The sequence below is a fragment of the Echinops telfairi genome, unplaced genomic scaffold (assembly GCF_000313985.2).
Source record: "Echinops telfairi isolate 266 unplaced genomic scaffold, ASM31398v2 ScPeMD7_7457;HRSCAF=8495, whole genome shotgun sequence".
Classification (NCBI taxonomy): Eukaryota; Metazoa; Chordata; class Mammalia; order Afrosoricida; family Tenrecidae; genus Echinops; species Echinops telfairi.
This window is the reverse complement of record NW_022111357.1, coordinates 18,654,790-18,668,162: the sequence shown is the minus strand read 5'-3', so window position 1 is coordinate 18,668,162 and position 13,373 is coordinate 18,654,790. Positions and strand designations below refer to the sequence as shown.

Below are 13,373 nucleotides of genomic sequence, written 5' to 3'. Positions count from 1 at the left end.
TCACCTGCTCGTGGATTTTAGGGCTAGGTCAGTATATTTAAGAGAGTTATTTCCGGGAAGATAAGACCCTTAGATGAAGAAGACTATGCAAATAAAAATGGCTTTGGCTGATGTTCTCCGAAAACTCTTGGTAGATCTGAGATAGGGTCTTAAGTGGGAACTGAGGCATTGATAACAATATTCGGTAATTACATATACTTTTAAAGGTAGACTAGCAAAGGGCCACAGTCTTTTAAAAAAATGTAATTCTCCAAAGCTCCATCGCCGATCCCTTACATTCAAAGCTTAACCTTTTGGAGACCACTGCGTGTAGAAAAGAAAAGGAAATCATTTCTCTACATTCCCTTCCTCTTTTCCCCGTTTTCCTCTTTCCTACTTCCAATCATCTTGTTTCTCTCTCAAATGCATGCAGGGGTGTGTATGCGCGCACCCACCCACACCCAGACGTGTGCTGGGTGAGACGCAAGAGAGGTTCCCTAAACGTGAAGAAAGAATTCGGTGCGAGCGGATGCCCCAAAAGGCGGCTCTGTCCCTTTAAGTTGGTTGTAGCAGTGGGGGAGGGGAAATGGCCAGAGCTGGCATTGTCCAGTTTGAACTGAGCACCGGAAGTGAAGGGGCAGGGCCAGGGCCGTGCACTGAGCCCCGGGCCATTGTCCATCTCCTACCAGGGCAGTAACCACCCCCCTAGCCAAACCTCTTTATTTCCTAAAGGTCAGGCTACCCTTCAAATTAGGAGACCACCCCCACCCCCGACCTACTCCAGTTCCCCCAACTCCTGTACGGGAAGGGGAGCGCACTTTTAGGATGATGATTCAGAAACGGGAGGATCTGGGAACCTGAGTGTCCGGAGTACTGGAGGAAGCGCCTCCACCCAGCCCTTCTCCCAGCTTCGGTGGGGTGGGGGTTGGAGTGGCGGCAGAAGGAGGTGAACACACATTAAACTTCTTTGGGGTCCACTCTGGGGCCCAACTTTAACTAGTTTTGCAACGAAGGGTTCTTTGCCTAGGATCAATCAGGAGCACTTTCGCTCATCTAAACGGAAAAAATCTAGGGAAAATTCGGAAAGTCGGAGCCAATCACAGTCCGAGGCTGCAGACAAACTGAGAAGTGGTGCCTGGCCAGCCCGACACTCGCTCTGCCCAGTTTCTAGCCTCTCCCTGCTCCACTCCCCAGGTTTCCAGGGTCCCGAACTCCAGGTCTAGCGAAGCCCACGGGGGTGGGGAGTTAGAGCAGGTCAGCGCCAAGCAGCCGGGTCAGCTCAAAGGCCTGAGGGGGAAGAGAGAGGAGGAGCGCTCAGGGGTTGGGGGTGGGGGAGGGCTCATCCATTTCTCCCTTGACAGGTGGTTTGTGTCTCTGATTGGCCAGCACCGCCGGGCTCACACCTCCCTCCCCCAACTCTCTGGAATGTATAATTATCTGCGCGGGGGGTGGGGGTGGTGTGCGTGTGTGTGTGTGTGTGTCCGCGTGTGTATGCAGTCACGTGGTTTAAAAACTAACACACACACACACCCAGAACCCCCACCTGTATGCTGCTTGGGGTCCCCCACCGTGTCCTTAAAGTGCAGGACCCCCCAATTCCGGGGTGCCCAAGACTTGTAGGGCAGGCGAGTCGCATCTCCCGAAGAGTGTATGGGGAGGGGTGTCAAACCTCCAGGTTCTGAGGAGGGACACCCCAGAGGTGTCAGCGACCGGGGCTGTGGGGGGAGGGCGCTGGAGCCGAGGCCGGAGGGAAAGGGAGGGGAAAGGAGAGGGAGGGGAGGGGAGGGGGCTGCCCGCGGGGGGTTGGGTCATTGTCTTTTAGAATTTGGGAGCCTTTGAAAAGCCGTGGGCCCTCCCACCGCTATTGTGCCGGGGAAGATGTAGCAGCCTCTGCTCCAAACCACCCCTTTGCCTCCGGACTTCTCTGGGGCCAGCAGCCGCCCGACCAGGGGCCCGGCCCGCGGGCTCAGCCGACGACCATGGGCTCCGTGTCCAACCAGCAGTTTGCAGGTTCGAACTTGGAACTTGACGGGGACACCTTAGGCTGCAGGGGCACCCAGGAAGGGCACCACGTAGAAAGGAACCAGGGAAATGTCCTCCTGGGCTACCCGGACTACCCCAAGTCGCTGCGGCCTCCAGTTTTTTCAGGAGACCAGTTCTGGACCAAAGTCCCTAGCGTCTCAGCGGCGTGTGCGCCTAGGTTACAAGGGAGGGAGTCGAGTAGAGGAGGGCCCTCTTGGCTGGCTGTCCCGGGGTAACGTGTCGTGGGAAGAGGAGCAAAACTTTCGGGGCACCCCCGGTCTCAGTGTCGGCTTAGGGAGTGCAGGAGGCGGCCGGGACAGGTCTTTTCTCTTGGGCTGCCTGGTGGCCCCGCGCGACACAAGGTGCCTCCTCGTCTGCGTTCTGCCGGGGCCCTCCGATTCTGGGGCCCCCAACTGAATGCTGGGCTCGGTCCCCTTCTCCAGGTGGCTGCGCCAAGGCGGCGGAGGAGTCGCCGGAGGACTCGGCCCGCGCGGTGGAGGAGCCGCAGCTGCTGCACGGGGCCGGCATCTGTAAGTGGTTCAACGTGCGCATGGGGTTCGGCTTCCTGTCCATGACCGCCCGCGCCGGGGTCGCGCTCGACCCCCCAGTGGACGTCTTTGTGCACCAGGTGAGACACGGCTTGTAACTTTGCTGCGGGTCGGAGGTGGGACTCGGCTGATGAGTGGAGAGAAATTGGGCCCCCCTCATTGTGTGCACCCCGTGGTACCCCGATTCTAAGTGCCTGCTAACCGGAGTAGGGCAGGAGTGTGGTGGTCGTGGTGGTGGTCGGGATCAGCACTTGGGTACCAACACCTCCCCACCCCCTTCTGAGAACCCCTCTGGCTCACCACGTGTTACCTCCTTCCACTGGGAATGGGGCAGAGGATAGGGAGGTGACCCCATGTGGCTGAAACTAAGGTTGTATTGTGTTTGCGGATGGGGGGAGGGCGAGGGGCCAGCCGGGGACGCACATGCTCAGGCCCTGGCGGGCGCTGAACGTCCATCTCCTAACCTCTAGGCCCTGGAGCTGGGAGGGCGGGGGCGAGGGAGAGAAGCCAGCTTCCAGAGCCGACCCGCGTGTTTAAGCCCGACTCCCGCCCCTTGGACACCGAGAACCCGGGCCCTAGGGCCGGCTGGGTTTGGCAGACCCGTGACGGCCTCATGTGGGGGCTCGGAAGTTCCTTAGCCGGAACCGTTTCAGGCACAGTTCAGGGACTCTGGGGCCCTTCTCTTGGTGTCTAGTTTAGAGCGGGGGCGAAATCCCTACGGAGCCCTAGGCCAGAGGGGAGGCCTGAGCCAGATGGAAGTTAGCCCGCAACCCCAAGTTCTCAGTTAAAGCGGGGCAGCGCGGTAGGGGTGAAATTCAGTGTCGCAGAGCAGGGGGTGGAGGGCGGCTGGTCTCTGGCCCTATTCTCCTCGGCCTGGCATTTATGGCCCCAGACAGCCCTTGATTGCTGTCCTAACATTCCTGCCCTCAAGCATGGACCTTCCTCCCCGCCCCTGGCCTTCCTCACACTCCTGGAATATTCTGGAGGCATTTCTGCGGCCCTCGGACACCAGCCATCCCCAACAGCCAATGTAAAAGGAGTTGGCTGCCTGGGCCCTTTTTCACCTTGCTAGGTTTGTGGGGCCTGGACTGGGGAAGAGATTTCAAATTCCAGGCTCTGGAGGTTGACACCCAGGCCGGGCAGGGAGGGGTTACTGCAGGGAGGTTGGCCCTAGGAACCTTGGGGGAGGGGGAAGGAGGATGTAGGGATTAAGGGTTGGAGCCTGAGGGATGGTATTCTGGAGGGGGAGGGGTGGAGAGGGGAGATGCTGGGTGGACTGGTTGGTGGAGAAGATGAAGTAATCTACCAGCAGGAGGAAAGTGGGATCCATGCATGGGGTGACCTGCTTGTCAAAGTTGGAGCCCTGGTCTGCTGGGCCTGCAGTGGAATGCTGAAGCACCTCCTTCCTGTTCCAAGTAACCCCACTCCACCTCACTCCACTGGATCTGTCCCCCCTCCTGACTCATTTGCATATGTGAATGATAACCCACACGAAGTAATTGTGGGAGAAAGAAGGGAATGGGCCTCTTTAGATCTATTAAATCACTTTATTACAGGAACCTGCTTTGAATGGCCCTCCTCAGCAGGGTGGCCAGCCTCCCCCACTCCCCTTTATTTCATTACAAAGAGATTAAAATCTCTCCTGGTCTGGAGATGGCCTAGACAGCCTCCCCAATTTAGTCAGGCTGGAATGAGAGAGCCAAACTCCCTGTTCTCTTGTCCTCCCCGCCAAAGACTATTTGGGAGAGGCAGAGGAAAATGCATTCCCCTCATCTTCAGGGGTTCCACTCAAAGAACCCAAACCTCACTCCCACTGTGTGAATGCTGTTCACAGGGACCTTATAGGACAGGGTAGAACTGCCCTAGTAGTTTTAAACTGCTGACCTGTTGGATGGTATCCCAATGCATAACCATTATGCCACCAGGGCTACTTCTGGGGTTCCACTGTGAGTTCCAAATCCCAAGGAAGTTTGGGGTGGACAAGCTTAGGAACAAATGCAAACGGAAAAATATTGGATGGCATCACTCGTGAGGGAAGGGACAGCAAGCGGCAAGCTTAAAGAGTAGAGCCTGAGCCAAGCTGTTTCAGATGTCTGCCTCTTAAAAAGGAGATGACATGAGGGCGCAATCCGGCGGGAGCAGAGGTGGGGTTTTAAAAACTCAAAGAATACAACCATTGGTGGAAATTCCCCGAGCCTCTTAAGGACAGGCACCCTTGCTGCTGCTGGACTCGTGGTTACAATCCCTATATTTGAGAAACTGAACATCTCTGGGAATTTAATGTAGAAGACAAGGATGGGGGACCTGTGTGTGAGAAAAGGTATCTCAAAATGGAGAGCAGGAAAGAACATTCCTACAAGTCATTCCATTCCTGGCAGTTGCTGGCGGCCACCCCAGAGTCGGGTGGACGAACTGACCATCCTAAGATAACATCTGCCAGGAGAAAGGGAGTACGGAAGCCTCCTTCGCAGAGGAAAGGGCAGTTTAACAGTTTCTTCTCCCTTCCTAGGTTGGGCTGCTTGGGTTCCAGATTTCCTGTTTATTACTGTTCTTATCACCCTTCCTAAACATTTGATGCTTCCCAAGGGTGAGCAGAGGTACAAAGAGGCCATCTTCATTTACAACCTCAAAAAAACCCCATCAGCTAAAGCCTCGTCCAGAAGCGCTTAAGGAAAGCGCTTCTATAATAAGTTTGCTTACCTGCATATCAGATCTAGAACTCTCTGCCTGTCTCTAGGATCCAGGGAATGTAAGGATCTTAATTAACCTGCCACACGTGTTAAAATGCCCACGAGTTCTGACTTAACTCCCAAATTCCTGAGCTTGGTAGCATTTAGAAATGGGGCGGGGGAACAACCACTGAGCAACTGCTTTCTCCACCAGTTCCTCCAAACCCAAATGTGTACGTTGGCTTTCAGGCTAACATTTTTACCAGAAGACTTGGAGGCAAAATAGAAGCCTAAATTTAACCAAGGACCTGGGTTTGGGCTAGGAGAAGAGAATTCCAGGACTAAAGAGGAAGCTGCTCCGAAGCCCTGGGGCCTGCTGCTTCCGCAAGGGATCCTTGAGGAGGGGTGGCTAGAGGGGCCTCAGGCCCAGTCTAGATCAGGATTGGTGGGTGGGGCGGGAGTTGGAATGTAAAAGGCTTCTCACCACCCCTTCCCAGGTTCTAACACTACCAGTGCCTCTGATTAGCCAACCGATTCGTTAAGTTACTGTTGTATTTGTCAGATCCCCAACCCTAGAAAGCTAAATTATTTGAAGAGAGGAACTAACAGGTTACCAGTAATTTTTCTGATAACTACTTTGGGCTGACTAAAGAGTGTTGTGGCTTCTAGGGGGTTGGTGACAAGTGCCAGAATTGGCTTAGGTGGTGGGAATGTGTTTGGTTTTGGTTTAGGGGCTTTGGAGCAAGAAGGGTTTGCTATCAGTTTAGGGTGCATGTCTGTGGAGACCCTTTTGAGAATGGAGACTGGAGCGGGGTGGGGAAGGAGCGATGTTGTCTGCACTGACATAGGTTGTAGGTGCCCACGTGACTGTCATGCCCACCCATGAGTTTGGCGGCCAATCATTCATTATTCTCCTTTTGATTAGAAAAAGAAATTTGCAGATAGTGGTTTTCTTGAAATGTTCAAAGAAAGTTGGCAGAAAGCTGTATGGGTTAATTGGGATTTCAGGTAATTTTGGTTCCTTTTGGTGGCAACATGCTTTCTAGAAAATGTCCCAAGTAAAAGGCTGTGTCCCAATCCTGATCCTTTCCAGAACCTTCTGCTTGTGATTTGGAAAGCTGGCTGCTTTATAAACTGGCTTCCAGTGGCTTTCCTCAGGACAAACACTCAGCTTACTGGAATTTCTGTTTGGAGGCACTGCCCAGAGCAGAATCTTCCCTCCGGCCTCTCACTCCTGCAGGCTTGACAGACAATGGCCCACTCTTAAGTCTCTGGGAACCTATGATGGGAGCCACACTGGAGAAAACAAACCGGATTTAGTGCATTAGGCTTATTTAAAACTAGTTCAGCTTGGAGTTTTAAAATTCAAACCAAAAAAAGTCCAGGAGAGTAAATGGTATTTCTTAATAGTAGAGCTTCTGCTATTAATTGGGTTTCTACCCTAAAAAAATTTCAAGTCCTCCCTAAAGGAGAGTAGGGGCAGAGCTGGAAGAAAAAGCTCCTGTGCTCTGGTGGAGCCACTTCAATCAGGCCAGTCCCCTTAAAATTTGGTCAGGAAAGGAGGGAAGGTTTGTAGTGCAGTGTAGTGCTCAGAGTTCAGAACCAGGGAATTAGAGCCTTTTTTAGGGTTCCCTTGGGCTTCCTTTGTGCGACCTGGTGGGCGAGCAGTGCCATCTAGTGGCAGGTGGGATAGGGCCGGGCGGGCTGTATCTGAGCAGAGTTGATGGCGGGGTGGGTGGGCTTCCGCTAGCCTTCTAGGCTTAGGGCTTATTGTTCTAGCCATCTCTCTTTCCTCGCCTTCCCTAACTCACAATCCATTAAATAAGCTACTTCTGGGAGAACCGGGCAGTTTCCTAGCCCCTTCCCAAACCAGGAATGAAGGTCTAGTAAGACTATGCCACCTAAAATCTGTCATTGAAACGAGGTTTGCCAACTGCTTAAATGTGGTGATTAGACTTAGTCCCATTGTACAGCGATGGCCCAGAAAGCAGGAGCTGAGGTGTTGGGCTAGATGTAGTTACTACCCAGTTCTGCCGCTCACTGGGACCTTAAGCCAGGCGCCTTGCTCCGAGTGAGTTGGAACCTGTAAAGGGCTTGGCACGGGTTGCCCACAAGTTGATTCTGACTCCTGTGACCCTATGTGAGTGGAGAGCGTGCCCCACAGACTAATGCTGGCTGTAATCAGATCCAGAGCTCAGATGTAGCTGCCACGTGGTTAACCATTACCCCAGCAGGGCTCCTCACTAGCAAAAAAACCTTTTGAACAGTTTGAAACGTTTTCATTTACCCCAAAGTGTCTACTTGTAGCACTGAGGAAGGTTAGGGGGAGACAACACTGGCCCAACTTGTATCCAGAGCAAGTGGGCACGTTGTCACGCTTTTGTGGAAAGCGGAAAGCAAAGCACCTAACGTGGGTGATGTTAGAACCGCTGCCCATGTTTTTGTAGCCAGGACCTGTCCAACTTTCTTAGAAGCAGTAGAGGAATCCTGTGTGCTTCTCTACTGCGCATTCTAAATTGACACCCTGCCCCCAGAGGTGCCTTGGGCCCTAAACTTCTCAAGGCACTGGGACACCTGGTATTTGGTAGGGTGGCAGGGGGAAGGGTAGAATAAGTGACGTAGCTAATGCGGCGGACATTTGTAACTTGGGCAAATTAGGACAGTTTGGCATTCTGTCTCCTTGCCTCCCCTGGAAAGAATTCAGGCTTTTTCTTAAATAATTGGACTGAAGATACTGAAGATATCACGGGAGGTGGGGGGTCCTGTTGACTGGCTTCATCCCAGGGAGGCTGGACCGGCCTGTGAGGGAGAAAGGAAATGGCTGCTGGCGGTGATTAGGACAAACCCAGCAAGTTTGTCTGGAAAATGGACTATGCACTTCTTTCACCACAACCCTAACGCCAACCCCCAGGACTGCACCTGGGAGAGGAAGGAAATGCAAATGGGTGGTGAATGGCCTAGGGGATGCCCGGGATCGCCGCCTCTGGAACTCCAGGAATCTGACCACCAGAACCAACCGGTGTCCACTCTTTGTTTCCTGGGGCTGCCCGGCTCTGTTGGGATGCACGGTCCGGCCCCTCCCCCCAGGCCTTTTCTTTTTGGAGGGGGATGGGCAGGGGGGCCGGCCCCTGCTTTGTGTGGCTGGGGTGGGGGTGGGGGTGACAGCAAGAATTTCAGGCGCCTTTCAGTTGCTGGCCCTGGGAGGTTAGCTCTGTGGGGCTGCAGGCTGATTACCTAGCTGATAAGAGAAGAATTCAAACTATGTGTTTGGGAAAGAAAGGGGCCTGGTGGGGGGATGCAGGAGACCACCAGGCTGAATCCCAGGCCAGTCACTGCAGGGTTTGGTTTGTAAAGCCCAAAACCTGCTCAAGTAGTGGAGTGGGTGATCTGGAGAGGACTAGTGGATTTCATGTTGTAAGCCCCCATTTATTTATATGTTTGTCCCGGGCTTAGAGTCTACATAGAGGAAGGTAATGGTGTGTGACTTATGGGGTCCCTTACTGCAGAGTACAGTTGCCCCATAGAAGCTTTCCCAACTCCTTTATTTAATTTTTACAGGAATCAAAACAAAAAAACAAAAAAAACCCAAACTCAAACTTGTTGCTATCAATTCCAACTCACCGTGACTCTACAGGGCAGAATAGCACTGCCCCTGTGTTTTCAAACTTGTGACTCTTTACTGGAGTAGAAAGCATAGGTTTTTTCCGGAGCAGCAGCTGGTAGGTTTGACCTGCTGGCCTTGGGGATAGCAGCCCACAAATAACCGCTCCAAGGGGCCACTGGTGGGTCTAAAACCACTCACCAACCTTTCCCTTCGAAGTCTTTGAGTTCATCCAGGTGAAAGTATTGCCTTGAGTAAATAATTGGAACTCAGAGAAGTATTTTTTCTAAGTTTCCTCAACTTAGTTAAAAAACCAATTAGGATTTCCAGTCTCTTGACACTTGGTTCTCACAGTTAGCCTCTCTTGATCTAAGAGGTAGATGGTAATTGCTCCTTGGCTGGTTTTATGTGTGCCGGGGATGTGTTTACTGCTTTTCATGCATTAAAAACCTCGCAGCACACCGGGAAGTTAGTATTTACTGTTATATAGATAGGAAGCAGAGGGAACAGACTCTTAGATGCCTGCTCTTACCCACTTATCGTTGAACCCATCTACAGCTTCAAATGCAATAGATGCTCCTGAAATTAGCTGGGTCAAGAAGTGCTCTAACACCTCCAGTTACCGTTCAGTTCATGAAGTGCCAAGTCAAATCTGACAGTAAATTGAGGGAGGTTATTGTGCAACCAGGGAAGGAAAGTTACTACCTTCGCCTTCTCGCAGACTGTTTTTTCCTCCTGTTGTTTCAATGCTCTACCGGGTTTCTTAATAAAGTGGAAACGTTGGGGTGCGGAGCCCTCACGCTCTCCCGTGTCCTGTGAAAAGACCCATGATCTTTGAAATATTCTGTGTTGGGGACAGGCACACAACTATAATGTTAATACAGGAAATATTTGGTAAACACTTTACAAACAACAATGACTGCCATCGGGCTGATGCGGGCTCGGAGTCCATCTGTTTGAGAGCGGGGCTGAGGAGGCTGTCAATATTTGCTGAAGCAGACTGCGGTCTTGCTCCTGAGGAACGGCTGGTGGGTTAGAGCACTTGGTGGCCACCCGTGTTCGTGCCTTTGACCTTTGCATGTCTGCTTAATCTTTATTACACGTCCGGGGGCAGTTAGTTGCCGTTGAGTCGGTTCTGATGAATGGTGTTCTGGTTGCTTCTGGGTTGTGTGGTTGGCTGCTAACCACAGAGTCAGCAGTTCAAACCTACCAGTCCCTCCTTAGGAGAAAGATGAGGCATTTTGTTCCTGTAGAGATTTATAGCTTCAGAAACCCACAGGGGCAATTCTATGCTGTCCTGTTGGATCACTATGAGACAGAATTGACCCAATGACAATTATCAGTTTATTTTTTTTAATTTTTAATTTTTTTATCAATTTATTGGGGCTCATACAATTCATCACAATACATAGATCATATCAGTTTATTTTTAAGAGCGATCACCAGACCTGCCTCTCTAGGTGGGTGCAAGGCAAGTACCTTTCTGATAGGCGGATTGATTCTAAGCCACAGTGTCACCCAGAGACTAGTAATTCTGTGAAACCAGCATTTCTTCAGCCAGGATTTGTCTTGCTCCACAGCCTGTGATTTTTGCCAGTTACCTCAAAGGAAGTTTGCCTTTCACAGTGCCATCGCAATGAAAACAAAGCTGAAAATGACCCAGACTCTCATCTGGTTAAATAGGCAATGGCTTCCCCTAAAATCCGTGTTCAATCAATCTCTCCTCAACCAAATCCCCAGGATAGAACACTAGTGCTCATTAGCCTGCCCCTTCCTGCCTTGTCTCCCGGGCGGGGGTTGGTTCCCCGTTGTTCGTTTTGTTTTTGGAACCTTGTTTTTTTCGGTTTTTCTTGTTTTACCGTTTTCGTCTCTCACTTCCATCCTGTCGATTCTTACTCAACGACCCTCTCGGGCAGAGTCGAAGGTCTCCTGTGGGGGTCTGAGACTGATTCTGCCTGGCATAGAAAGCCAATGTACAATCACCACTATGGCACCCAGGCCTGAGTCCATCCCTATTCTGACACACAAAAACCACTAAAGAAGACCGCCCCGCAGCGCTGGGGGAAGAGAGATGCCAAGCCACGTGGAGAGCTTCAGAAAGGAAGAGGTCAAAGCTGAAGGACCATGGCCTAAGGGGGGGATATTTTGGCTTAAGCGTTAAAGATTATCCAGGGATTCATCCACCCTCCGTGGCTCCAGAAAATCTAGGGTCCATGTGGATTTAAATTTTGCTTTGTCCTGGTCCACACACACCCCTGCCCACCCCTTATGAGGTAGAAACAAAGCCCTATATGTCCCATTAAACCAAGACCTCAAACCTAGGAGCCAAGCCCCATGAAGCATTTTCTGCAGCTTCCGTTTAGTGGGGGTCACTGTGGTAAATATATCTATCACACAGCTTTTGCTATTCCAACTTTTTATGAGTATACAACTTAATTGATAGTTGGCTATGCAACCCTACCCTACTCGATACAAGTTCCCCATCACCATTAATTCCTATTTGCCCTCCCTCATCCCTGGTAGCCATGAATAAATGTGGGTCTCCATACATTTGTATGTTCTTATCTTGTTATTTACATGTGGCCGTGTCATTGTCCCTGTGATTGATTAGTTTCTTTTGGCCAGTGTGATGTCTTTAGCTCTTTCCTGAGACTTATAATGTGCCCAAGACTTCATTCCTTTTGGTGGCTTAGCATTTCAACCATACTTTGTTGGTCCACTCCTGTTTCCACCGTTTGGTTCCTGTTAACAGTGCTGCGATGAACATTGGTGTATAAGTCTCTTTGCATCTCTACTTTCAAGTCTTTGGGGTATAGGACTGGCAGTAGAATTGCTGAGTCATAAGCTAAGTTTCGTCTCCTAAGGAACTGCCATCCTGTTTTCCAGTTGTCTGAACTATTTCGAATTCCCTCTGCCGACAAAGAAGGGTTCCATTTTCTCAAACGTTCCAGTTTTTCCTTCCTGGCTGACACGTGATTTTCTAGGAGTTGGGGGTGCAGTTCCAGGTTTGAAGGCCATGTAAGGGGTTCCAGTCATGTCTGTTACCATCCTGGTCTTTTTGAAATATTTATTTTTTGAATGTTCTGTATTTTTCTCCTGTGTTGTCCAGCAGACCAGTGTTATTACAGGATTATGTATGTAGTAGTACCGTAAGCAATGTATTTTAACTGTCATTTAATTGTTTGGGGTGTTGAATGAGGTATCAGTAAGAGTTTAAAAATAAAAAGATTTACCGGGTCTCCGTGAAGTGAATCCACTCAAGGGCAGTGGGTTTTGAGTATATAGTTAGTGACTTTCCTCTTTGCTAATCATGCAGAATAACGGTCTTGTACAATATTTGTCCTTTGGGATTGACTGATTTAAATCCGCATAATATTCTCTAGAGATTTTTGTGGTGTCAGATGTGTCAAGGGTTCCCTGCCATTTAGGATTGTGCAGTAGGCTATTGTGTGTTTGTACCGTGGAACAAGGTCGGAGTTGTTCCGTGTGCATTTCTGGCTGAGAACCTTGCTTGGCTGCCATTTGAGTGTTCTCTTTGGTGAAAGGTCTGTTCAAGTTCTTGGCCTGTTTTATGATAAGGCTATTCTACGGTGACTGTTTTCCTTACTGAATTATTATGTTAGTTTTCACCAGTCTGATACCTACCTGTCTTTTGACAGTTTTTCTTAGGGTTTAGAACTGAATCCCCTGAAGTGTTGGATAGCAATCAGGCTTTACTTCCAAGTGGCATCATGAAGTTTTCTCAGCAGCACTTAATGACTATTAAGTTTATCACTCTGCATATAACTATTACCCAGATTCCAGACTTCTCAAGTGGTAACATTATGGTCCTTTGCCTTATTTTGCTGTACGACATTTTAAATAAACTAAGTTAAATGCATAAGTGCCAAAAACACATAAGTGCCTTTGTCCCTACATACATTGTTCAGTGTGCATTTGCAAAGAATAAGAACCTTATTTTATATCATCAGGATTAAAAATCTGGAAATCTAAGGAACTTTGGTATCAATACATTCTTTAGTCCATCAATAAGTATATGTCCTGGAGTTAATTCCAATTCTACCTATGCCGTGCAATAAACTTTAACTGATTGTGGTCTGTTGAAGATATAAAACTAAATGAAGTACTTTATTTGAAAGCATTCTGTTTAATGCTTTTGTATTTTACAATTTAATATTAGTTGATATTTTATACTTGTGTCTAGAAGTTTTCCTCATTTCCCATTGTACTCAGCACTCCAAACAAATGTAGCTCTCCCCCCACCCCCAACAAAGACATTTGTTCCTATAATCATCATTGTCCTCTGGACTATAATGTGAATTCCATGTGGTATGGTGATGAAGACACAATTTCCTTTGTGAAAATAGAAATAGTACTCCACCAGCTCTTCCTATCTCTACAGAGTATGATTTTGTTTGATCGTGGAACTAATGAAATATGCCCGGTTTCCTTTCCCCAGAGTAAGCTGCACATGGAGGGCTTCCGGAGCCTAAAGGAGGGAGAAGCTGTGGAGTTCACCTTTAAGAAGTCTGCTAAGGGCCTGGAGTCCATCCG

At 49.8% G+C, this 13,373-nt stretch overlaps 1 protein-coding gene across 1 annotated transcript in view; it reads left to right on the top strand.

Annotated features, from left to right (window-relative positions):
- The first annotated feature begins 1,958 nt into the window (after window positions 1-1,958).
- The window catches only part of LIN28A (lin-28 homolog A), an 18,262-nt gene continuing 6,847 nt past the window's right edge, over window positions 1,959-13,373 (top strand). The window contains exons 1-3 of the mRNA XM_004705334.1: window positions 1,959-1,989; window positions 2,445-2,629; window positions 13,279-13,368. Coding sequence (XP_004705391.1) covers window positions 1,959-1,989; window positions 2,445-2,629; window positions 13,279-13,368 — 306 coding nt within the window. The remainder of the gene's footprint in view (window positions 1,990-2,444; window positions 2,630-13,278; window positions 13,369-13,373) is intronic.